This window comes from Nymphalis io, chromosome 10 (genome assembly GCF_905147045.1).
Source record: "Nymphalis io chromosome 10, ilAglIoxx1.1, whole genome shotgun sequence".
NCBI lineage: Eukaryota > Metazoa > Arthropoda > Insecta > Lepidoptera > Nymphalidae > Nymphalis > Nymphalis io.
The window spans coordinates 4,033,451-4,061,429 of record NC_065897.1 but is presented as its reverse complement, the minus strand read 5'-3'; the positions used below and the strand labels follow the sequence as shown (position 1 = coordinate 4,061,429).

The 27,979-nt window shown below is 32.3% G+C and overlaps 1 protein-coding gene across 2 annotated transcripts; it reads right to left on the bottom strand.

Annotated features, from left to right (window-relative positions):
• Window positions 1-1,061: 1,061 nt before the first annotated feature.
• Window positions 1,062-14,273, bottom strand: LOC126771238 (piwi-like protein Siwi). Of its 2 annotated transcripts, none has more exons than XM_050491014.1 (18): window positions 14,198-14,273; window positions 13,402-13,726; window positions 13,003-13,140; window positions 8,703-8,862; window positions 8,467-8,578; window positions 7,962-8,087; window positions 7,724-7,825; window positions 7,284-7,505; window positions 6,935-7,195; window positions 6,591-6,733; window positions 5,653-5,798; window positions 4,865-4,976; window positions 4,276-4,405; window positions 3,924-4,161; window positions 3,408-3,484; window positions 3,139-3,311; window positions 2,610-2,709; window positions 1,062-2,330 (listed from the first exon to the last, which is right to left on the bottom strand). In XM_050491014.1, the coding sequence occupies exons 2-18, from the start codon at window positions 13,700-13,702 to the stop codon at window positions 2,166-2,168; spliced, it is 2,706 nt and encodes a 901-aa protein (XP_050346971.1). In that variant the 5' UTR covers window positions 13,703-13,726; window positions 14,198-14,273; the 3' UTR covers window positions 1,062-2,165. The 2 variants fall into 2 exon arrangements, with proteins under 2 accessions (XP_050346971.1, XP_050346970.1); XM_050491013.1 differs by having other exon boundaries at window positions 14,129-14,212.
• Window positions 14,274-27,979: the final 13,706 nt, after the last annotated feature.

The window sequence follows — 27,979 nt, the reverse complement described above, 5'->3', positions numbered from 1 at the left end:
AGCAGAGTCGCTGGAACAACTCACCGAAATGCTGCGTAGCCTAGGCGAGTCTTCCCGGTGTGTCGGTCTCGGTATAAACTTGGACAAGACCAAGGTCATGTTCAATAGGCATGTCGTGCCGGGACCGATATACGTCGAGGGGAAACCTCTCGAAGTTGTTAGTGAATATACCTACCTAGGACAGATAATACAAGTCGGTAGGAACAACTTCGAGAAGGAAGCCGATCGAAGAATTCGCTTGGGATGGGCAGCATTTGGCAACCTTCGTCAAGTCCTCAAGTCGTCTATACCGCAATGTTTGAAGACGAAAGTCTTCAACCAATGCGTCTTACCTGCCATGACATACGGTGCCGAAACGTGGACACTAACTGCGGGACTAGTCCACAAATTCAAAGTCGCTCAGCGTGCTATGGAGCGAGCTATGCTCGGAGTATCTTTGAAGGATAAGATCAGAAATGAGATTATCCGGAAAAGAACCGGAGTCACCGACATAGCTTGCAAAATTAGCAGGCTGAAGTGGCAGTGGGCTGGTCACGTATGTCGTAGGACCGATGGCCGTTGGAGCAGACGAGTCCTAGAGTGGAGACCGCGAATCGGCAAGCGCAGCGTAGGGCGCCCTCCAGCCAGGTGGACCGACGACCTTAAGAAGGTGGCGGGCACCAACTGGATGCGGAAGGCGGAGGACAGGGAGCTTTGGCGCACCTTGGGAGAGGCCTATGTTCAGCAGTGGACAACGATTGGCTGTTGATTGATAGGGGTTTTGCTGTTCCGCAACAAGTCATTAGCGCTATATAACTTAATTAGAAAACGACACTTTTTGGTGTCCATTGACATATTGCCGCGCGAGCCAATTCACAAAATCGACAACCGTTAAATCCTTTGATGCGGTTTCAAAAACAGACGAGCGGTTCGCCCCGCAGCACGTTCAAACACGTCTCCATAGAGAGCCAATGTTAGAGGGTTTTCCGTGATGTGTATGCAGTTTAATGTTAGATATTCTGATATAAGTAATCATGAATAATTCTTGATGTTTTGTTGGGAAGAACAAACTAAAAGACAAATCCGTAAATAACAGAGTTTATTCAAAATAAAGTAACAAAAGTAATCACGTTAAAAAATCTTATATATTTCTAAAACAAATATACTTAATGAAAAATCACTGTGACAAGTGATTATGCCTCTTAATACTTTTATAATGACATTCAAAAACAGATCACGTTCTTTCTACTGGTCTTTATTAAATTATACTTATACGTTAATATGTAGATGAGGTAGAAAAAAAAACCAAATGATCCAGGTTCAATTCTCTTAACATTACGAGATATTCCATACTATTCCTTACATTATGATTAGTTGTATTTAGAGTCGTGCATTTTTCACAAATATAATGACTGTATTTAGGCCAGATGTAAAAACAAGTGTGAGAATTATAAACAGTAAATTAAGTGTTTTCTTTTTAGTAAATTTGATATTTATCTTAATCTAAACACTTAATATGACACATAAGACTAATTATAAAATACCCAGTGTTCTATATTTTAGCAGCCGTCATCTATATATATATATAATAAAATACCACCTTTATTTCACAAGTCTACGCGTGCTGGTTCTCGATGTCACCGCTTATCTGTGACATCAGTTCCATCGCGCAAGAAGACATTTGGCAACTCCTGTCTTTATCGCACCTCAAAAAAATGGAATTCTTTACCAGAAAACTTGTTCCCCTCCTTGCAACTTGAATTTCTTCAAACGAGGCGTGAAGAGGCATCGAAGGAAAGTACTAGTACAGATCTTTCTTCAAGAATGTACTGACCGTCATTGCGTGTGGACCCTGCTACCACTTACCATTAGTAAAAAAATATATATATTTGCCGTGCAAATCATTGGTATCCCAATATATCTTATCCAAAAATGCACAAGTAGTTTATAAATGCACATGAAAAAAAACTAATGACAAATATTAAATCATTAGATTAAATGGACGAACTTGTCAATTTCAACAAAAATAATTATAGAAGAACTTTTAATATCCGAACACTGATACTATAAACTAAACTAAATGCGACATGAGCTCTATAACAATTATAATAAAAAAACTTAATAATAGGAATCAGGTGGTTCGACTTAGCCAACGTATTAAAAAAATATAGTAAAACTTAAAGAATTTAAAGGAAGTAGAGAGTTTCGTTGAGCGAGTAATGCGGCTGGTTATGCAGGCTGTTGGCGGCCAGGAAGGCCAGCTTGTGCGCGTACTGGCACACGGATGGCACGCGCACCTGCGTCGAGCAGTTGAAGTACATGTGCGTCAGCTTGTACGTCAGGCGCTGGATCTGCAAACAGTATTCATGACTTTTGAATGTTATTTTCAAGTATCATACTATTTATATTGTTATTTGTGTACTACGATCTGGTACGAAATTCAGCTTACCTAAGACGTATTAATACTATTGAAAAGTTTTTGAGACCTTAAATCCCTTAATGTGATATTTAGACATCAAATCTCATTTGTCACTCAATTTTGTTTACCCTCCTGCTAGGACGACCTAGCTAGCTATGTATCGTCATTAAGTTATTTTTTTTATCATATCAAAGAATCGGTTTAAACTTACGCGGTCTGGATCAAGGTTCGAGGTATCTTCAATGACGTTGTAGGAAGTGGGAGAGATAGTACCTTCACGCACATTCTGGGATACTAAGAAGAAGTCGTATCTAGAATAAATAGATTCATGTTAGATGTTTAATAAAGCAAACAACAAAAGTTGCTCGTAATGTTAATTTTATTTATTATTATTATTTTTGTAAAAGTATCCATATAATTAATTGAATTAAATATCAAAGCCTTCTCAGAGCTTTCATGATGTGCATTTATTTAATGGATAAAAATTGTTTAAAAATGTGTATATTGTAGTTGTTTCGTGCACTTTGTCAGTGAGATAAATTATTATTTAACAAAAAAAGATTTACCGTATAATAATTATACTAAACAATATAGTTAAGTTCAATTCTCAATACTTACAATATATAGGAAACATTAATAAACGAAATAAGATACTTTTTATATTTTTTCTATTAACCTAAATTTTACGGGATACAAAAAATGGTAAGTGACTCAAATATGGGCAATAGAAATGGGCTTACCGCTCTGGCAAGGTAATCACGTCATCTATGACGGTGCCGGGACGAGGGTTCTCGCCGTTTCGACCGCAGTCAACGAATACTCTCGTATTAATTCTTTTTGACACAATAATGAACGCCATCTTAAGATCAGAGTTACTATAAACCTCAGCTAGTTTCTTTTTGACCTCCTCTACCTATAAAATAAAAATAATTCAGTTTTATTTGGTTTATTTATTATTTATTTATATATATATATATATTAAATCGATTTGTTTTTCAAGATTACTTACTTCATGGCTTTTGACATACGGAATTTGGCCATCGCCTACGCCATCACGGTAAAAGAAGATACGTTCAGGCAGTGCTCCTGTAACAATAACATCAATTTAATAATGTGTTTTGTGTTAATTCCGCACAGACGGGTAATAAATAATCATAACTTGTTATAGTAAATCGAAAATAGAACTCAAGGGAAGTAGCATTCGAAAAAATGTTCTGAACAATAATTATACTATTCCGGTAAAACCAACGAGTTTTATGGTTTTAGCAGATAGAAATATATAAAAACTTTTTGTTTATTTAATTATTTGTAACTAATTTCCTCCCGTGTTCGGGAGGGGAGGGGTTTTCGGGAAGGGAGGAGGGCAGGTGTTAGGTACTCTATGTCCTTTTCTATATCTCAGACAACGTGTATGCAATTTTTTATGATCGGTTGAAGAGTTAAGATGTGAAAGTGTAACAAACAAACTCACTTTATATAATAATGTTGTCTATACACTTTTAAAGCATTATATACTTATACTAACCATTCCTCTCGCGGAACTTGCGCACAGCGCACAAGATGTTGAAGCCGATGTGCCCACTGAGCTCCTCGCCCGACATGTGCGCGTTGACGCTTGAGTAGTATTGAGTCATCTGGCGGTCCAGGGTCGCCACGAAGGCGCCGAAGCTCCTCTCCTTGGAGCGGGTGTCGTGGCACACGTCGTAGCCCACCACCATGACACTGGGTAGCGGGATTTCTATGGTCCATGGAGCTCCTCCGAGCTAACAAGATGGATAATTTAGTGGTAATGGTGTTTTAATTAACTTTTCTTTATATTCATTAGTAAAATTAGACTTTGTTATTTCAAATATATAAATAAGAAAAGGATATAATACCTTGCAATTAATTTGGATAGCCACTTTAGTCGCTATGGACATGGCGGATTTGCTACTCATATTTCGGGCGCAAATCACTTGAGTGGGTACAGCACGATCCACAGTGCATTTTTTCTTGATAGCTTCATACCTAAGCATTTAAATAAAAATCATCAAGGTTGCACTATGACAAAACATAAAGGAAAGTACTTTAGATATTTATCGAGTAATAGTTTTAAGAGAGTTTGCTATGAATGAGCTTGGGCAGACAACTTACTCTCTGCCATTGACACAGGAGTAAATTTTATAAAATATGGGTCATATAAAACACTATATAGCTGATGTCCATACTGAATCTACAAACTAAACTAATATTATTTTAATATTTACAATAATACTGTTGTGCTGTATGCCTCTCTAGTCTGATGGAATGCAACACCAATATAAGTGAAGACAAATCCAACTTCGGTTTGGCATGATACTATCAATGAATTAGTTTCTTTAGAATATCCTTGGACTTATATATCAAGCGAAACACATGCATGAATAAATATTTAAAAAAAAATTATTAGTGTGGCAATATAATATAGAAAAACGGATTTTGTAATACCTATCAGCATAATTTCGAGCCAGGACACAAACTATCATTGCAGGATTTTTTCTTGCGATGACATTTTCGCACATCCCAGCATACTCCATCTGACCATCACGCTGAATAGTGACTATAAAAGCAATGCGAATTCAATAATTTATTTGTTAAGATTATGCCATTTTTTTTTTTATTGAATAGGAAGGCGGACGAGCATATGGGCCACCTGATGGTAAGTGGTCACCAATGCCCATAGACATTGGGATTCTGAGAAATGTTAATTATCGCTTACATCACCAATGCGCCACCAACCTTGGGAACTAAGATGTTATGTCCCTTGTGCCTGTAATTACACTGGCTCACTCACCCTTCAAACCGGAACACAACAATACCAAGTACTGCTGTTTTGGGGTGGAATAACTGATGAGTGGGTGGTGAAGCCGAGATGGCCCAGTGGTAAGAACGCGTGAATCTTAACCGATGATCGTGGGTTCAAACCCGGGCAAGCACCACTGAATTTTCATGTGCTTAATTTGTGATTATAATTCATCTCGTGCTTTACGGTGAAGGAAAACATCGTGAGGAAACCTGCATGTGTCTAATTTCACTGAAATTCTGCCACATGTGTATTCCACCAACCCGCATTGGAGCAGCGTGGTGGAATAAGCTCCAAACCTTCTCCTCAAAAAGAGCAGAGGAGGCCTTTAGCCCAGCAGTGGGACATTCACAGGCTGTTACGGTTACGGGTGGTACCTACCCAGATAAGCACAAACCTCTAACACCAATGTAATGTTATAAAAAATTTATACCTATTTCTGGTCTAGGCATTCTGAAGCCTACGCCATTTCCAGTCTTCATAATCAATTCCACAAAATTTTCTGTGTCTCTACGCTGTCGCTCAGGTGTTATGACAACCCAAGAAGGTATTTTCGCAATGGACAGCAGGTTTCTAGATCTAAGAGAAGAAGCAAACCAAATATAAATATTTTAGGCATACTGTTTTATTTTTTAAATAATGAAGGTTTTTTTTTAAATATTTTCGCATTGTATTATATATGCGTGTATTTGATTTCCATGAGATAATCCAGTGTGAGGAATAGAGTGACCCCATTTTGTCTTGTAAAAGGTGACTATGGTTATCATATCATATCCATAAAGTTATCAGACACTTATTTTAAGGGACTTAATATTAAAAAAAGTTAATATACAATAATAAATAAAACAGTTAAGGCAACCACTATTCAAAGTGTATTTAAAATGTCCAAACCATGAAAATTTAATTGGAGAATCATTATAAATTATTGTAACAGTTTATTAAGGGAAAGCGAATGACATTATCTAAATAATAATTAGTAAAATAACTGCCTTGTTGGTCCAGCGGCTAGATATAAGGCCGCAGACCTGCAGGTCCTGGGTTCAATACCCAGGTCGGGCCATTAAATAGTTATTGGGATTTTATGTCAGAAAATTCTTAGTAGCAGCCCGAAGTCCGGGAGATATGTACACTCCCGTGCCTCGGAGAGCACATAAAGTCGTTGGTCTTGCGCCCGAACTCTTTCCGGTCGTGTCGGATTGCCGTCCCATCGGATTATGAGAGCTAGGGAATTGAGAGTTCACCTGTGTTTGAGCACACACTTGTGCACTATAATATCTCGTGCGCAATTGGTTAATCTCTCTTGAGATTGGCCACCGTGGCTGAAGCTGTTTTGAGAACATTATTATTTTAGTAAAATAAAATATTTTCTACCGCATATCTCTAGTCCAGCCATCATTGGTATTGCCAGCTGGGTATTTAACACCGATTCCTTGAACAATGATTTCAGCAGGAAGCAGGCGACCTTTGAAGCGCACTAACGAATTTGATAATTTCATATTCCATTTCGCGAGTTCCTGTTACGAATTAATATGTTATAAAATTAATAAAAGAGTTTTAAATCAAAATATACTAACACCATTAAATATTATTAATGAGCCTCAATAGATAGAAAAATGCATTTAGGCCATCACCCTAGCAACTTTGCATGTGCAAATAAAAATTCATCTCGCGCTCGACAGGTAAGAATAACAAGCAATAAAATATAATGCACTTACATCTACGACTTGCTTATTCTGTGTAATACGGCGATTGAAATTAAGTAATTTTTGAATGCGAACGTCCGGTCCGATCTTCGTGTGCACGGCGAGCGAACGCATTAGCTGGAAGTTGTTCCGCATCTCGTCCGACAGGCCGGTTTGCCGACACAGCTCCGGCACCAGATACACCAGCTCGGGCATGCCGGCGCGGATGTCGCGAGCTTTGGATCGGGATATTAGTAGCGGCTGGTCTAGATCCTTGATCCTTATATTGTATTTCTGAAAAGGAGCAATATATTAAATTTAGGATTGATAATAATTATTATTCATATTCATTGAGCAATAAACAGAGTTAGTTCTTATTTACCTTGGTGTAATAGTCAATATATGAGACATTTTCATTTTTCATTTTGAAAGTAGATTTTGGAGACTCATTCCAAATTACGTCATCGACCCTATATGTTCTTTTGTTGTAATCCGTCATGACAATTTTACCAACAATGTCTTCCAAAAATATTTTTTTATAATTAGAACCCTTGCTTGATGAATATTCTTTAATCATTTGCAGAACTGTGTCCATGCGAAGAACCTAAAAATATCCATAAGTTAACTCGATTATTACTAAAATACCAATTATATTGTCAATAATCAAATCGATAATCAAAATTATGTTGCCACACTCACTCCACCTCTAGTTCCACCTGACAAATAATTATGGGAATAAGCAAATGGACCGAGTATAATACAAATGATTTAGTGTGTATCACGAATGATTTAGTTTTCTATATAATTAATCTATTCACTTACTTTGTGTGTGATTTCAGTAACCATCAGAAGGCGATCTTCATATTGATTGATAGTAGTTTTATAGCCTGGCCATATTTGAAGTTTATACTCGGGAATATCAATCTGAAATATTTAAGTAAGTATAAGAATGTTTAAAACAAATTACTTAATTTAAATAATATTTGCACCATATATATTTTTTTAAAACTATAATATTGATTATTTAATAAAACAACTATTGGATAAAATTTTATATTACCTTTGCAACGGGGTCAAAGAAATCTCGGTTCATAAGCTGCAGTTGCATTATGCTGAAGCATGTTCTTATAATGATGTTGAATATTTGAATGTAGTGGTAGTCACCAGGACTGACTTGGCAGGTAAGCTGTAAAACATTTCTTAGAATATTATACAATTTAAATTAAATTCTAAGCAATTTGGGACGACACAGTTAATCTCAGCCAGCTAACGAGATAATATAAAGCTTAAGTATCTACTCGACCATTGATGCTATCTCCCTCACGCTTAAGAGGACAGCAATCAGACCGATGGCTTTGGAGGCAAGAGTGTTCTGTAGTTACACTCCTAACTTACTAACTTAGGATGTTGAGAATTTCTTAAGAAAAAACTCATACATGAGTTTTTGAACGCTTGCAATCCCAGGACTTATAGTTCTAGCCTTATAAAATGGTTAACAAAACTAAAGAAGCAGGTAATATAAAAAATAATTCAATAAGATTAAATAGATAGTATAAAAAATTTACCTTAATTAATAATCTCATACGGGCACCATCTGAAGTACGATCGGAATACAATTCGAACGGCTCTGGATGCAATCTTGACACAGTATACAGAGCAGAACCATCAAAAATATATCTGAAAAATGTTCCTAATATAATAATAATACTTGACACTAAAAAAACATAATTTATTTTTGTAAATATTATGCAATATAATAAATGCAAAAGTGATCGTATATTAAAGTGTTTTTCATTGTTACCCTCCGAGTTTTTTCGCGTGAACTCGTAACAGTGCCTTACGAATTCCAGTGTTATCTTCATCTGGCGAGAAATCCACATGATATTGATAGAGAGACCAATTAGGTGTTGTTTCAACGGTGAAAAAGTTTGCCGTCAAATCCAATGGTGTTCCAGTAATTCCTAAAAAAAATTGGTTCATATTTATATCTTTATAATAAAATTAAGCTTTGTCTGTTTATAAATCTGTTCTGCTAATTGTCTCTTTTCTGTTTCTGAACGGTCTGCAATGAGGCAACTGAATGAAAAAGCGCGGAGAGGTTGTTATAAAAAAGCATATGCAATCCTCGGGTTTCAAGCTTGCTTCATACCAAATTTCATCAAAATCATCAGTGTTCTAGCCGTGAAAGCGTAACAGACGCACACTTGTATTTTCGCATTTATACTTATTACTATAGATTTGCTATTATTTACTTGTAGTACAATATATCTTATTATAATAAATTATTGTTTATCCTTATTCCATCCATTTAGCATTGATTATAACAATATACCTCATCAACTAAACAAATCCTGTTGTTGCATAAAATACATATTTTTTTATTTATTTATCCTGTTAAGTTCAATCTGTTGCATGATTTGTATTGTTATTGATTCCGAAAGCTTCAAACATATTATTTCAACTTGTACTAGTTTGTTTCAATGTCTGACACTAAGCTATTAAATAATTCTGACTGTGAATATAACATCCAAACACCAAAGATTAGTTATACATAGCAATTGAGGAATGCAATACCAAAAGCAATATTTACTTTTAGCTGCTTGAAAAATTGTTGCAATCATTATTAAATATCCACAGCCTAAGCATTCATCTTGTCCTTGTTTAACTCAATTGCATATATTTAATATTTTATTTATTCAGTTACACTACTGAACTAAATTATAATAGATAGCAATAAAAAGGTTTATTGCTATCGCAAGTATAACTAATTATAGGTTTATAGTTAAATACAAAAACGAAACATAAGCTCAATTATGGTCTCACTACAAATTCAATCCGCTCAAACATAGAAAAAGTACTGAATACATAGTGGTACCACAGAAGATATAGAAACATAACAAAATAAACAATTGAAACAATTAAAATTTGCTCCTTTAATCTTATTAAGGTGATGTAGACCTACAACAGCTATCAATCCTTATATAAATATAATTTAGCACAGACATTTTTATAAAATAAAAAATTTAAATGAAAAGAACAAAATACACATTACAAATTTAAAGCAAAAACACGCCGTCTAAAAGATTGATTTATGTTAATAATAATTTATATTGATTAAACCTATTTAATATACAAGATAATAATTAATTGACAGAGGTCTTATAGGACACATATTCATGAGGAATGAAGAGCCCGAGTAGTTTTTAAAAACTTACATTTTAATATTTCTAAGGAGATTATTATTGAAGTGATTGAAACTACTGAAATAAAAGTGTAAGGAGAAAGCCTTACTATTCATTGGAGAACTATTGATGTAAATTTTCTTAAAAAGAAAATAGTGAAATTATTGAATATCTAGCATGATTAAATTATTTTCTGTTGATTACACTGACTTATATGCAAGCAAAGAACTGTTTACAAATACGAATAGCTAAAAAATTTGTGCAATTTTTTTATTAATATTCCTATTATTTAGGACTGTATGATAACTAATTATTTTTCCTGTCTCTTTCCTGTCAGAATATTTACATACTCATATTACATATACTTCATATTACATAAACCTTCTCCTCAAAAAGGGAGAGGAGGCCTTAGCCCAGCAGTGGGACATTAACAGGCTGTTACTGTAGGGTTCAAAATAAATCATTTTATTAGGGGATTTACTTGATTTCGCTTCTTTACATTTTGGTTTTGATCAATATGCTTGGATTTATGTAGACAACATATGGGATTCAGCAACTACAAAACTGATTGGGATGAGCTGTGTTTTTGCTTAAAATGTTTAATAGGAAAGATAAGGCAACTTATTACATTAAAATACAGCAAGTATAAGGCAGACCTCTAAATTAAAATGCTTTTAAATTTATGAAAAAAAAAACAATCTTTTCAGATGGTGGCAATTAAATAAATTGGAACAAGATAAAGCTATTTAATAGAGTCGCAAAGAAACCAGGATTTCAAAAAGAAAAACATCTTGCCTTGCTTTAAGGTTGCCATCATAGAGCACTAGAATTGTGCTAAAGCACAAGCATTTGCTCCAATTCACTCTTCTGACAGAATTTGAAATAGAAGTCCAATGAATAACGAGTATTGGCTATTGCAAGCAGTATATGTGTCAAAAGTAACGAGAATTGTTACTAAGTCTAAATATTAGCATTAAAGGCATAGAAGAGAGAACCACTCCACCATAAAGAAAGTTTATAGAGTTGTGCACAAAATGAGAGTAGAACTAAAATGAAAAGTATAATATGCTAATCTGTTTCATATGATGTACATAAAACATAAGTTTTTATTAAAAAAAAGGTATGTTTAATAACATATCTTTTATAATAAAAAGTGATACGAAGGACTGCTACAAGTGGTTTCCAAATAAATTATATAAATACTACTACTAGCACTGCTCAATATATATACCATACTTACATAATGTAATTATAAATAGAAGATGTTACGTTAAAGACAAAAGACCTACCCCAACAGAAGCAAAAACTAAGTATCTGACAAGAGTACAGGAAAAGCACTTGCAAAATGCACAGTTTACAAAGGAAATTATTCAGAGGTCTATCCGAGTTGTTGTATTGCCTTACAACACCTGCGTAAAATATTTAAGCTGACATCTGGATAAGAGACATACTTGGGCACAACATATAAAAGCTAAAAAAAAGGCTATGCAACAACATTTTGGTTTGCATTTGATAATGTTAAGCTAACCATCATTGTACATTGAATTACTGATTTGTAAAAATATTATAAAACCTTTTTGGAACTTAAGAAATAATATTGAAAATTTTGAATGATTTCTAAATGTAGTACTAAAAAGTATCTCGGATGCACCATGGTTTACAAGAATTTGAATTAATGAATATTTAAAATACACTGGATTTTGGAATTTGGTTGATTTACCTTAACAAGCACACTTTGTTTCATTTCTTATAGCGCAACAGCCATTCTCTATTACAAATAAATACATTTATATCTAAATCTAATAGACATAAGAAATTTATAATTTTAAATGAAGATTCAATTAAGAAAATCTAAAACAAATACTGGCATAGCGGAAAACGCAATACAAGGAACATATACCTATTATATATATACAGGCTCTAGGTAGAAATATAAACAATTGCTATTTCATGCCCCAAAACATACTGTTTGAAAGCTTGCATGGGCATATTAGACAAAGCTATACATATGATCACTTTTGGACACATAAATTCATTTTACAAAGACATTGTCTCAACTAATATTTCTAATCTAACATGAATTTACTTTTCAATCGGATGCCATATACTATAGCCTATTCCAGTTTATGATTAATATTTCTTAATTTATAATACTAGTGTTGTATATAAAGATATACTAATTATATGTTATAAATTCAATAATAAAAATGGTTTGTATTTCTTCCTGCTGTGGTTGGAATAGGCTTATAGTATGAAAGGAATTGTTGGATTAACTAAGCTTGAGTATCGAATAGTTAGTACAAGAATTCCTAACATCAAAATTATACTAAGCGTTATATAACATTAAGTATATAAGGTAGATGTATATGTTAAAACCACTTCCTATTTAAAATTTAATTTGACGAATTAATGATAAAATTCGCTAATTTGTAAATATTTGATAGTCAGTTTAAATTTTACTCAGTTTATATTTAACATTGCCGAAGCCGAGATGGCCCTGTGGTACAGAACGCGTGAATCTTAACCGATGATCGTGGGTTCAAACCCGGGCAAGCACCACTGAATTTTCATGTGCTTAATTTGTGATTATAATTCATCTCGTGCTTTACGGTGAAGGAAAACATCGTGAGGAAACCTGCATGTGTTTAATTTCACTGAAGTTCTGCCACATGTGAATTCTACCAACCCGCATTGGAGCAGCGTGGTGGAATAAGCTCCAAACCTTCTCCTCAAAAAGAGGAGAGGAGGCCTTTAGCCCAGCAGTGGGACATTCACAGGCTGTTACGGATATACGGATATTTAACATTTCTTATCAACACTCTTTTGTATATGTATTTTCATATCAAATAATATAGCATATATTTTTTAAATTTTTTCTTTGTAAAAGCTAGTATTTTTTTTTAAGTATAAGATAATTACCTTTCTTCGAAGTCACTCTATCAGGACGAGTGCGCATAATCTGCATTTGTTCAGGCAAGATACGCCCACCACCGCGACGTGATCCACGACCAACAATTGCTGAACTTGGCTCTCCACTACCAGATGGTTGGGATTGAGCTAAAACATTCAATCTATGTCAATTTTAATAATTATATTTGCAGTTTATAAATAATGTATTTATTTTAAAGTTTAATAAATGCAAAGTATTTAAGTTTTCATTACTAAATTTGATGTGGGGCCTGTCAGAAACAGATGAGTGATCAGTTCCAACCAAATAAAAAATTATCTATTTTGAATTATTATTACAATACATAATACTTATATATGTATTAATTTATTTGTAAAATAAGAAAGAAAAAATATAAGAATGATAAATACATATAGCCATTGTTTGCATCCTTTGTTGAATATCAACATCTCCAGGGTGTTCATGAGTTGTTGGAGTACTTCGATGCGATGCTCGGCCAATAGATGGCGCAGGCATGCCCGCTCTAACTGGAGGAGCAAGAGATGGGGGACCCCAAGCTGATGGTGGTTGTGATCGGGGCCTTGGTTGAGCTGGTTGTTGTTGAGGAGGCCTTAATTGCTCTCCTGGTCTTCTCGGTGGTTGCCCACCTCCATCTCCTCCTCTTCCCGCACGTCCGCGCGCTCTTCCCCGGCCACGGTCACGTTCAGACATGTTTAACTGTCGCTGTTGCTGAATCTGCAAATCCAATTATTTAGTTATAATACAACAAGAAATAATTATTTTTATTACATTGATGTAAATTTCAACTTTTTGTTTTACGGGTGTTGAAATTGCATAGAATTTAATTAAAACAGTTTTGTTATTAGTTTAATAATACACAGGGTCAAATTGTTTTTTTAAAATGGCGGTTGTTTATTTTTATTTTTTTACAATAAGAAGGTACTCTCGGAACATTTTGTGATTTAAATTAAAGAAAGTTAACTTTATGAAAATTTTATGTAATCCATTGCAAAGATAACATTTTGAAGTAATTTTAATATCAATATAAACAATATACTACTTGATTTGACAGTTTTATAAAATAATAGTAATAATTTAGTGTAATCTGAATTAGGGATCAGTTTATTAAATACCTACATCAATTGCAGGTATAGGATACGAGGACAGGTCTAATTTAAACGTTATTTATGAACAATTAAAAGGTACCTGTTTGAACAATACAGCTACAAGTTTCAACAAATTGCCAATACTAAATGTTAATGACAATTAAATATAATCTATCAAATACCAACCTCTAGAATTGTATACGACACACGGATTGGTGTTGCCAATTGCTAATAGGAACTTAAATTTTTCACATTAGTACACCCAGATTGTTGAAATGAGATAATGAAGGTATAAGTACGTTGAATATTATAGCATATTTTTAATAAAACAATAAATATACATCTTTTTAACTGTAAAGTTAAAATATTTATGATAAATTTGTTGATATAACTATATTGTATTAAAATATCCTCTGTTTAAAATCCTCTGTAAAATTAGAATAACAAAAAAGTTAAATATAAACTTTATTGTTATAAGAGTATTAAACTTGTTTCATTTTTAAAATTTTTGGGCACTGCTTGTTTGGGAAAGTCGATAAAGCGTGATTTTTTTGTCGTATAATGATTTTTATTTTTACAAGTCACTTTTTGGATACTGAATAAAAGTAAACTTCCTGATATCAAAAACTGTGTTTTTATTAAGTGTTTTATTATTTTTATTTTTTTTTATTTGTAGCTTGCTTATATTTGTGCTTTAGAAAATTACTTTTCAAAGAAACAAACGTCGGTTATTGTTAAATTTAATATTTTAAATTTAAGAGCGAAAGCTTACTTGTCATAAGGCAATATTTTACTGCTATATGAAACTGCCAACTTAACAGTTAGAAGCACCCCGAAAAAATCGATAATTTTCTTCGACCAGTGCCGCCATTTTCGGCGTATTAGACGTATATTATAAGATATATTTATAACACATAAATAATATAATATTACTTATTCTACCACAAGAGGAGTAAAATGAGTAATAAATAAATTTATTATTGAATTGAAAAATGTTAAAAAAGACGAGCGGTATGTGGAAATATAAATTTAATATTTTTTCAAGTATTACTAAAGTTGTTATAGGGGTTTTCTACTAAATTTAGTGTAGTATATCATGTCCACTCCAAAGCTCCATACAAAAATGAAACAAAGTTTATCGCGCCTTTCAACTTTTCTTAATTAATATATAAAGTCATAAATAATCGGTGCCGTTGCAAATAAATTTTATTTGGGAAGTGGGATATAGAATAAATTGTTTTTAAATGTTTTAATTAAAATCTTAAATCAATCTAATCTTATTAAGTATTAATAAGATTAGATAATATATATTTATTTATGGTTTTTTGTTTAAAATTAAATAACTGCTTGATTAAAAATTTTATATTACATTATAATAATAAAATATTAAATATAATGTTAAAAAACTATTTAAATTAAATTAAATTTTAAAATTGTTATTGATAAATATTATTATCTAAAAAAAAATGTAATTATTTTTTATTATTGTATTGTATTTTAAAATTTGTAAAGTTAAAAAATATGTTTTACTAACACTATATGGGCTAGTCCTGAAATAAAAAGTTTTATTATTATTATATTATTATTAAGTGAAAACACAATACACTAAAACCAATTTAGATTAAAAAATAAAAATTCACAGTTTTACACAAAAAATATAAACATAATTTGTATGTATATTGCATATATTATAAACATATACTATATTACTTTATAATATAAATAGAAAACTTATATTATTTGGAATAAAACAAAATCAATTAATTTGATAAGCAAACATTAGCACAAGAAAATCGCCCGGGATAAATCGCACCATTATTCGTAATAGCTGTTTTTAACTTTTTAACGAGTGTTTATGTGTTAACAAAACAAATAAAACTTAGTTGTATTGTTGACTGTAACATTAATAAAAAAAATGTCATTAATTACTGAAGTTGTGAGTTTTCAATATATAAATAATTGTTCTACACACTTTCGGGTGATGGTTTAAAAAAAAAAAACAAACAAAATTCGGCATCAATATTTATAAGGTAAATTCCACGATTTATTATTAGTTGTTGGTCCTTTGAAAAATACTTCTCTAATGTCGTTTTGATGTTATCGAAAGTGCTGTAAAAGCGTCCAATGTAGTTTTCTATAGAAATTAATGGTTTTGTGACCCTGTGACGAATCGTCGCTTTCTAGTTTTGGTATGGAGTTCACCGCCGTGACCACCGCCATAGTGGTTAATATCAATTATAAAAAAGAGCTATGAAACTATTATTGAATATACCAATACATATTTAGTAAATAATGTTATTATAAATTGAAGTTTATTATAATTATATTAATGTTTAGGGTTGTTTTTATTGAAAATAACTTGGCAGATTGGTAAAAGGGCCACCTGATAGTAAATGGCTACCACCTAGATAGACATTTGTGGTAGACATATTGGCACTGTAAGAAATATTAAGCATTTGTTACAACGCAACATACCTTGTGAACTAAGAAGTTTTATCCCTTGTGCCTGAAGTTACTGGTTCGCACATTATTCTAATCGGAACATAAAAATACTAAGTATAGCTGTTTTGTGGTAGATAGATTTATGATGGGACCTACCCAGATGGGCTTGTACAAAGCCCTCCCACAAAGTAATGCTTAGTTACGTTGTGTATTTTTTATTAAGTATTATAGTAACACACCTGTATTTGTATTAACACTAGCTTTTAAACAGTTCTTAATTGAATTCAAAATGTATAAAAAGCAAATGAAAACAGTGGTAATGATTGTTGACCTGTCAGTATTGTATGTTAATAACCATTTATTTTTTATTTAGTTTAGTTTTCTGCTATTTCGGTCACTCGAATTATTACATTTGGAATGAACACTTCTACTACCTACTTAATTAGTGTGATGTTTGATGGTTGACAATTAAATTATATTTTAAGTTGCAGAATATTATTTATTTCATAGATAATGGATACAGTTTCCGTATTTATAACTCTAGATGGCGCACGCGTGGTTATTTGCAGCTACAAAATATCCTTGGCGTACGGGGACTTAGATAATGTGGACTGGACTGAATCTACCGATCTGACTTAATTCTGATATTGTAAAAAAACGGTCGATGGTTTCTCAGTATTTTGTAGAGAAGTTTATTTCACGCAAGATAACATTTCCGAACATTCGCCAGAGAACTAAAGACACTGACATCGCGCGTAGAAGAAGTTACAACAAACAAACAAGTTAAACAGGAGCCGACACGTCTTAAAGTGGAGACCACCCTGAGGCAAACGTAGGCAACAAAGTTGGATTGGATGTGGACTATTTGAATAAGGTGGTGGCAGGTACGGGATGTATGCGGGCTGCCCAAGGTCGTTGGATGGTTGGCGTTCAGTTCGTTCAGCAGTGGACAGCGATAGAAGAAGATAGCATTTCCATAAAAACCAATATTAATAAAAATATAAAATTATTATTTAAATAATTTGTCAAGAATATATAACAATCTTATCGTTAGTAATTTTTTAAAATAATATGCATCGTTATAAGGATTAGTCAGTAAAATTTAAGCGTTTTATTGGGAACTCCCTTCAACCCTCTTTATCGCCATATTTGTTACACGGAACTGAATTTAAAACAGGGGTTTTATGTCCATTTGACACTGCTTTAAAATGGCACGTTTTTATTCCGGTATTTTTATTAGCTCCGTTTTCCTCTTTGTAACGGGACGCTGCTCTCTCCCCATAGTGAAATTTATTTAAATTCTTTAAAGAATATTCTCTCCTCTAGGCTACTTTGTTCCCGCCGCTACGGAAGTCTTAAGTAAGTTGGTTAGAATTTCTACGGTCTGTTATTGAAACACGCTTACTCCTATTTGGTATTCAGATAGAGTTATCAGTTTATCTCATATTCTCCATTCTTATTTCAAATTTGAATATAAAGGAGACCATTCTGAGAATCACTGCGTAATGTTAATTAAAATGCAGTCCTGTCGTATCTGCTTCCCCATAATTAAGTGTTAGTATAGTTTAGTGTGTACCCTTCCCTTGGGACGCGGACTCACACCGGGGCATATAAAACATTCACGCCCTAAGACCGGTTAATAGCGACAGTTTAGAGAGTGAAATTCTTTTAGTCCTTAGTGAAATTCACTAACCATTTATTATTAGGTGCTAATACTATGTAAATATTAGCACCAGTGAAGTGAATAAAGGCGACTAAGATGATAATTGTGATTCTTACTACCTAACCTATATTTAAACTCAAGGTATTTTTCAAAATAAATTAACGTGCTGAATGCATATTTACATAAACAGAAAAATAAAGCAATGCAGTAAGTTTAATATGTATAGTACATATTAAACTTAAATAATTTACTAAACATAAAACAGATTCAATAATCTTAATATAATTGATTCACTATAAAAATGCGTAGAACGGGAATTTTTGAAAGTAGGATTGAAGCCTAAAGTTTTTACAGTATTTTTATCATTTAATACGTTAATAATCCGACTCTGACGACATCAGTGCAAACAATATCTCTGCAAATTAATCAAAGTTTGAAATTATTTAAATATTGATTTAACTCCAGTAAGTAGCGGGGCGGGCCGGCCGGCCAAATATTTGTTGAAGGCAAACAGCAATATCGTTGCGCCTCCAGGCAATCCCTAGTTCCGTATTTCAATCGCGCTCAATATGATAATGATGGATACGCGTAGTGATTGCTGATGCGTGCTTCAAACAGCTTTGTGTCGGATTTATTGCAATTCGCGTAGGCTTTTAATGAAATGTTGTACAAATACGAACGAACAAATGATTCGCTGTGACGGAATAAATTTATTCTTACCATATTATATTCATTTTTTAAAGAATCTATTATAATTGAATTAACAATGCACTTATTTTAAATCAAACGCAATTTTTCATTCATTTAGCTGATAATTTATGTAGTAGCTTTGCTTGCAGGTGCTGCAATATTTCATATTCTGGCACAAAATATATGTAAACGATGAAGAAATTTCTACCTCGCCGAAAAACACACCATATATAATTTATTGATATTTTTGTGCCATTTGTAACAAAAGGTTTGAATAATATTTAGGTAGATTTGGTTATTAATAATTATAGTTTTAGTAGGTATAGTATGGTAGTTAAAAACATGTTTTCAGTTACGTATAAAACTAATGTAACGTCTTTAAAAAATGTTTTAATCAGAATACGTCTGGAACTCTGAATTTAAAGTTACAAAAGTAACAATAATAATATCCTGGGACATTTTTCACACACGGCCATATGATCCCAAAATAAGCTTGTACAGAGCTTTTACTATGGAAATCAGACAACTGCTATACTACATTTACTATTTTTCTTTTTAAAGACATACTTATATAGATAATTACACCCAGACTCAGAACAAGCAGACATGTTCATGCACACAAATATCTGTCCTGGGTGGGAATCGAACCCACGACCTTCGGCGTGAAAGACAAGCACCCACCAACCACGCCACGCTTATATTGTTTGAGAAAATAATTAATTCTGTATTGTTTCTTTTTTCTATTCAAAAACATTTTGAAGTTTATGCGTTCTCTCATATGCGATACTACTTTAATCTCCCGATTAGATTACAATAATGTTATAATAAATGTTGAGCTCTTGTGATGGTAGGTGTTTATAGACTAATAGCGTTTGTCAAAATAAATATTACTGTAGAGGTAGTTTTGCTTCAAGTGAACCAATGGCTTACACGAACCAAGTTCAACTGGTTGCACGAATACTTTTTGGAATATTTTTTTTTTTAAATAATTACAATTATTTAAAAAAAAATCAAGATCTAACATAATTTTATTTTATTGTACTATTTTTTTATTTAATATTATTGATATTTTTATATATCAAAGATATTGGCAAGTAGGTAACGCGTAAGCACAAAAATTACACCTATAAAAATATTTTAATGTATGTATACAAACATTAAGTTTATATTTAGAACGGGGAGTAGCGACACAAAAAAAAAAGAAGAAAAACAGAGAATAAACAAATTGCAGCAAGCTGTGCTAAGTTTACGGATTAATAATAATAAAAAAATACTAAACTTATTATATTATATGATAACAAATGATACTGAAAATGTGATGGTTTTTGCATGACTTTTGTTTGCAAATCCGGATTGCAAGCGTATAATATTACAAAAAATGGAATTATATAAGTAAATAAATGTTATTGGAAATAAAAATTTCTTACCGTAACCGCAACAGCTTGTGAATGTCCCACTGCTGGGCTAAAGGCCTCCTCTCCTCTTTTTGAGGAGAAGGTTTGGAGCTTATTCCACCACGCTGGTTTCCAATGCGGGTTGGTAGAATACACATGTGGCAGAATTTCAGTGAAATTAGACACATGCAGGTTTCCTCACGATGTTTTCCTTCACCGTAAAGCACGAGATGAATTATAATCACAAATTAAGCACATGAAAATTCAGTGGTGCTTGCCCGGGTTTGAACCCAATATTAAAAAATTCCTAAGGTAATTTAAACTACATTATGATTTATTTAAAAACATGAGTATAATCAGCTATTTATAATTAATTATAATTCATAAGAAATCGCCTCAGTTCACCACTAGTACGTACTATATAATACATAATATGATATACAACCCCGACAAGAGGCAATAAGAGTTGTATTTTTTTTTTATAGAATAGGAAGGCGGACGAGCCTAAGGCCACCTGATGGTAAGTGGTTACTAACGCCCATAGACATTGGCGTTGTAAGAAATGTTAACCATCGCTTACATTACCAATGCGCCACCAACCTTGGGAACTAAGATGTTATGTCCCTTGTGCCTGTAATTACACTGGCTCACTCACCCTTCAAACCGGAACACAACAATACAAAGTACTGCTGTTTTGCGGTAGAATATCTGATGTGTGGGTGGTACCTACCCAAACGAGCTTGCACAAAGCTCTACCACCAGTCTATATCTCCATACAAATATAAAAAGGAATGTATGTTTAAATAAAGTAATAAGTATTTGTAATATACATTGAAATATTGTTTCTTAAAATTTCTTATCCTACTGGTCTTGGTTATGATCTACAAGCAATTTAGAACAACAGAGCGATTCCTGATTTGCCTTTTTTAAAAGTTTTACTGGTAAACATGGAGTATGTTTACCAGTAAAACTTTTTAGTAAAATTTTAAATGTAATTCGTTATGTTCCTTTACAGCAGTATATAATTACGTGTTATAATTTTAATAAAGTAGTTTATTTAAAAATATCTGAATCTTTTTTTACTGCTTGAACAACTGAACGTTATTTATAGCGTTATAAAATGTGTAATATTATCACGTTGTCGTTGTTGTTTAATGAGTCTTAACTTTTAATAAGAAGAAGTGTTCTTTTCTTTAGTGTAAAATTTTGTATTAAGATCATTTAATAATGTCTATATTTTTACATATAAAATATATAGGTATGTAATTTATGAAAATACTATCTGCGACCCACAGCCCACAGCTTCACCTACTTTGATTTTTATTTAATACGGAGTCATCGTTACATAAGTGGCTTAATTGTAAAATGAAATACATACTAGCTTTAATTCTAATTACTACAAGAGTTAATCAATATCCGTCGGGTAGATTTTACTTGGTGCTCGAACAAATGGTCAAATAACAAATAAATAAATAAATGTTTCGTTAAAAATAATTTTGTCTTTATAAAAATAATTCCATACGTTTAATTTTATGTGGAATAAAAATTAGTCTCGAACCATTATACTTATTTAAAGAAAAAAGAATATGAGAGAGGGTGGATCATAGCTGAGTAATCTTTAAGCTTGTTCAATATCGACTTACCAAAGTTTCAAGCAACTTGGCCGGAGATAATGAAGAATTATGAGTCTGGCTGTCTCTCACTCGTAATTGTCATTTCGGTTATTAGAGCTGAGGTGGCTAAAACTCGTTATCGCTAAGTAGGAGACGACGTTGACACATCGATATTTCGTTGTTTTTTAATTAACTTCATTATTTATCCGCTATGAAAAAAGTTAGTGGGTATACTTAAATTTTTTTTAATCTAAAAATGTATAGATGTTTAATACTTGTTTTAATTATGTGTATATATATTAAATATAGGTAGGTATTGCGTGAAAAATAAACTTCTTACGCATTTGAAACCCCTTTCTAAGGCTCTTATCGAGGTTTTAATGCCTTGTACATCGTTCCACGTGAATGAGCATGATTCATCAGAGCCCATTCACGGCGATCCCTAGTTTCAGACGCGGTTTTGTAGTGATGGGATCTGTTTAACATAAACATGATCGATAAGAATTTTTAAACGAAAATTTTATTAAATAAATTAATGATAACATATTCAATTTCAACAAAAGAGATATTTGGAATTAAATTAATTAAATAAATATATAGCCGGTGCACAAAGCCGAGATGGCCTAGTGGTAAGAACGCGTGAATCTTAACCGATGATCGTGAGTTCAAACCCCACTGGTGGCAAGCACCACTGAATTTTCATGTCCTAAATTTGTTATTATAATTCATCTCTTGCTTGACGGTGAAGGAAAACATCGTGAGAAAATCTGCTTGTGTCGAACTTCACTGAAATTCTGCAACATGTGTATTCCACCAACACGCATTGGAACAGCGTGGTGGAATAAGCTCCAAACCTACTCCTCAAAAAGAGAGAGGAGGCCTTAGCCCAGCAGTGGGACATTCACAGGCTGTTACTGTTACTGTACTGTTAATATATATATATATATATATATATATATATATAAATTAATTAAATAAATATAATAGGTAAATTTATAAGCAGCTGCTGCTGCTGCTGCTTATAAAACGACACATACGTTTTTTGAAGTTGTCTAAATGTAAGTATATATAGTGCAACAAATAAACCATTTCTTTTGTCTAAGGTTCTAATGTAGGTTTTTTATCACGCCTTTTTTTATATATATCTACATAAACTTACTATTGAAAAACTGTAATTAGTTTGTTCGTGTACGTGAGTAAGTAATTTTTACATACTTTACAGACGATAAAGGAAAATTAAAACATCATATACATAGGATTAGAAAAGGCAAACGAATTTACATATAAACATATCTATCATTTACGAATAAAAGTTTTCTAAAATTATTGATATACTTTACAATACCAATCGTTTTTTATATTTGTTTCTTATATGAATTGATTTTTATATATTATGTCATCGTAATCTGACGTATGGCAACACTAGGTTCGATCGACAGATTTAGCCGACGCGTCGTCGACGCCGCGGATTACTGTGATTTCCCGAGGGGCTCGGACCGAAAAGACACCTCAGTCGCATCCACATTATTACTTTCCCATACTCTGACAGCTGTGGCGGCGTCTGAGATGTGTAATTATTTCGTATAATTATTATTTGTACGACTTACAGCTTTTTACCCTTCAAAGTCACTTTAGATCCTGAAATAGATTTTCGCCCTCTTGACATGGAAGCTTAACAGCGATGTTGATGATTTGTTGTTTTTATAACATTTTAAATTTATTTAAAATATATACTTACTAAATATTAAGGTGATAATTTAAAAAGTACTAAAGATTTTTGTTTTAAACGAGGTATTATTCGAAATTATTGAAATCATAGTCTTTATTTAGCAGTCGGTGCCTGCTTAAGATATTATTAATGTTTTGAAATAAAGAAGTTATGACCATCAAAAATATTAATGTTTGCGTCAAAATGAAAACATCAGTGTCCACCCTTCGAGTCGACAACAATACATCACGAGGCGACATCCGCCGGAAGTGGCGTAACGAGGCCGTTGTTCCGAGTCCCCCTTCCCTTCTCCTGACTATTTTTCCATAGAGCCCCGCGGAGATTATTTTCGGTTATTCATAGCTCAATACCATGGTGATGAATACAGGCTCACATTAATATATCCGCAGGCAGTTCGTTAATGCTTTCAATATTTTCAAGTTTGAAGTTGTTTGTCAAATGATTACATTTTCAAAGAGATTTTCTATAGACATATAATCTTTGATAAGAAATTGAAAATGTGATTTATCTTTTAATGATGTTCCTCTTAAATTTCCTCTTCAATATTTATTTGGTTATTAAAAAAAAAACATTTGATTGATTCTCAGTAAAAATAAGTTGGATATTGCCATAGATAAAAAAATATGTTAAAACGCATGTGGTAACTAAGGAAATTGAGATTGAAGGTTAAGTTAGAAGAAAAAAAATGACAAGATGTAAGTAAAATAATAAATAATAGTAACTAATAAATAAACTAACAGCTAGTAAATGTTCCACTGCTGGGCAAAGACCTTATTTTCTTTCGAGGAGAAGGTTTGGATTCTTTGTCACCAAGCTACTCGAAAGCGGATTGATGGATACCAAAATAAACATAAAAAACATAATGGTATAAATTCATTTCATATTAAATATATTTCCTTAACTACTAATTTAGACTGGATTTTATTAAGCTTACAATTGCGTGGTTTCCGTTAATTAAATGTTATTTTTCGCACATTATACAGATTAATAAAGCGGTTGATAAGTATCATCAGACTAAAATTTACAGAACTAGTTAGTTTAGTAGTAGTCATCACCACCTATAGATATTTAAAAAGGCAATTGGGAATTAAGAAAAAATATATTATTATGTACATAATATTTAAAAACACCAAAAACTTCGAATTTATATTAATGTTTAGAATTTAAAAAAATAAAATATATTTACCAATTCATGAAGTGCTGTGTAATGAATATCGATAAAAATACTATCACAATAAATATGCTTAAGATAATTTATTATGATGATTTTAGTAAGTATTTGTAATTAGAAAGAAGCAGAGGAAAATAATAAATTGAGCCATTAATGAAACTATTATAGGTAACAACAGATAATAATAATAATAGATAAACCCTATCTGTCACGAATCAGTAATTACAGTCCACGTTAAACTATAAATCTAATAATTGTTTTTCGGATTCGTTTTTTATATTAATATTTTCAAAATGAAAGTAATTTCGCGCTTTTTACATACGTCTTTTTTTACATAGGTTTATTTAGGTAACAAAAACATTTAAATTTTTCACTTTAGATGCAAATAAATATAGAAAATTATAAGGCATAGTTACTGGTATATTATTACAAGTCCGCCTATTCGCGGCCTACGATCGTAAAGCTTCTTAGCTCTAAGCTGCTCTAATTGGAGCTTTGAAGAGACGTAAACATCAGTTATGATTGCCTCGTTACCTGTAGTTCACCTGACGAAGCTTTGAAGGGTTTATTCATTTTGAAATTGACGTATATACATAAATCAAATATATTTTTTCAAGTAAACAATTTTGGTCTTTATATTACAGAATTAACACACAAAAAAATACAGTTTTTAGCCATCAAATTGCATAAGACATTAACGTTATTCAGATTGTAAATCACCGAACAATAGTTCTATACCTTTTTGTTTTTGTATATGTCTTGTATCGAGCTGATTCCACCACGCTGCTACAGAGCGGGTAGGTAGATACACATGTGACAGAAATAAATCCAATACATGTAAGATTACATGATTAATTATCAACATACATCATCAACTGTCATTCCGACACATATAACGTGAAGTAATGGTTAAATAAGAATATTCATCATTATTAATATAAAAATTAACGTTAAATTAGCATATGAAATGACGTTTTATTTATTTTAACGCTTAAAACACGATTTTATAATTTTGTTGCGTGTGACTAATAACATGTCGTCAATGATTGCTTTATGACAAAAATCCATTAGCTGAACATAATGTGACTCCGGGTATAGAAGTATACGTCGATTGACAAAGAGATAAACAGATAAATAATTTTTTTTTTAATTTTATATATATATAACTCTTATGACTTAAAATTAAATGACTGCCACCTGATTAAGTCCAAGGACAACTCAACAAAATTAATATAATAGATTTCATTATTTCGTACTATTAACTCGTTGATTGGAATTTGCGCAAGCCCGTCTAGGCAGGCACTATCCAGACATCAGATATTCTTCCACCAAAATTTGAAGGAATTTTGACTGAGCCCGTGTACACGGGATTAAACATATTAGTTGCTAAGGTTGGTGGTGCATTGACTATGTAAGGACTGGTTAATATTTTTAACAGCACCAGTGCATGTATAGAATATATTATGTTAGCAACACAACACAGGTGAAATGGCTTTGTAGTCGACGAGCTTAGACAGCTTGTGAAGCAAGTCAAACTCTGCCGAACCGCCGGTCAAAATAATAAAAACTCGCGGGGTTACAATATCTATATAAATACTGATATTATAAATATGACAGTAACTGTGTATGTTATGATTGTCTGTTACGATTTTACGGTTAACTTATCGAACCAAGTTTGATCAAATTTACTATGAAGCAAGCGAGAGAAAGGACACAGGTTATTTCTTATACCTAACTCTGACCACCTAACACGCAGTCGAAGCCACGGATGATAAAATAGATAATATCAATCGCCAACGCTATGTTAAAAACTCATCATTATCATTGTTCACTTGCATGTCTAGTACTGCACAGCCACCACTGCTAATATTTTTGCTGGCCCTTAAAGGCATGATAGTTGCGACTTGCGCCTAATAAAAAATCCCTTAACTTCGGTTACAATACTAAAAAAACATTTGCTTTTTAAATTGTAGAATTGTCAAAAAGACGTCTAAAAAATTTTACCCTACTATCCGTTACTTTTAGCTTTTTGGTCCGAAAATAGTAAGCTAATGGTATCTTCTCATAAGGAGGGGAGACCCTGGTCTAGTAGCAAGACATTTTCAAGTTGTTAGTTTTTTATCATTCGAAAAGAAAACCATCGATCTGTGATCAATGTGGTTTCTTTATTGTACATATAAAACTTTCACAATGTATTATTTTATTTATTATAGTCCTAAAAATGGTCCTAAATTTTCCTTTGTCTGTTTAGGTTAGATTTAAATTGCAGAATTTACATCGATGAAAATACCAGAACACATTCAAAGAATGTCGAACAATTAGAGGATATTCTAAAAAACGATTACGGTGTTACTTACAAATACTTTTATTATAAAAAATATTATTTGATAATATTATATAAAACCCTGTCGAAGTATCAGGCAATAAATATAAAACTTAAATAATAATAAATTGAAAACTCCCGACAGCAAAAAATAACTCTAAAAAGTAAATATATATTCAACATATTCACTGACACCACTCAAATAAGCTTAAACACGATAATAAATATCCTGTTTAAGCTAATTAATTTATGTTTAAGTTCAAGTTGTAAGGAGTTCAGCATCTCGCTGAATCCAAGTGCATAAAGTCAGGGTTATCATGCAATTGTTATATAGTTTAAGTCAAAGGATACAAAACTTCAAATGGATCAGACCAGTAGACATTTCTTTAACAACTAGAAAAAAAGGTGATGATTTTCAAACATATGAAAAGGTTTCCTAAAAGGAATCATCATCCTAAGTAGCAAGCGAGAGGAAGGACATAGTGAATTGAGTCAACCTTCAAACAAAAAAATCAAAATCGGTTTATCCGATTAGGAACTAGGAAAATGTCATACAAACTTATAACGGCATAAGCGTTTCTGTTACGGGGATTAATAAAAACAACTTGAATATAAAATATTAAATAGTAACTTTATAATAAAAAATTAATTATAAATTTATTTTTATATTTTATTTGTACTAATATAATAAATGCGAAATTAACTCTGTTTTCTGACACTGAGTGCCTGAAAACCATTTAATTATAATATCGTTTGTTATTGTAGCTAGGTAGCCAATTCGCTTCCCCCTACGTAGTGTTTTACGGCATTAAGCTTCTTATCACTGTTTCCATTCCGGCAAAAGCGATACTGATATT

Coding starts and splice junctions, on each gene's coding strand:
- LOC126771238 (XM_050491014.1), bottom strand. CDS start 13,702: ATGTCTGAACGTGACCGTGGCCGGGGAAGAGCGCGCGGACGTGCGGGA. Junction 8,863..13,002: donor TAGAGTGACTTCGAAGAAAG/GTAATTATCTTA, acceptor AATTTTTTTTAG/GAATTACTGGAACACCATTG. Junction 4,406..4,864: donor GCTCGAAATTATGCTGATAG/GTATTACAAAAT, acceptor TTAAATGCTTAG/GTATGAAGCTATCAAGAAAA.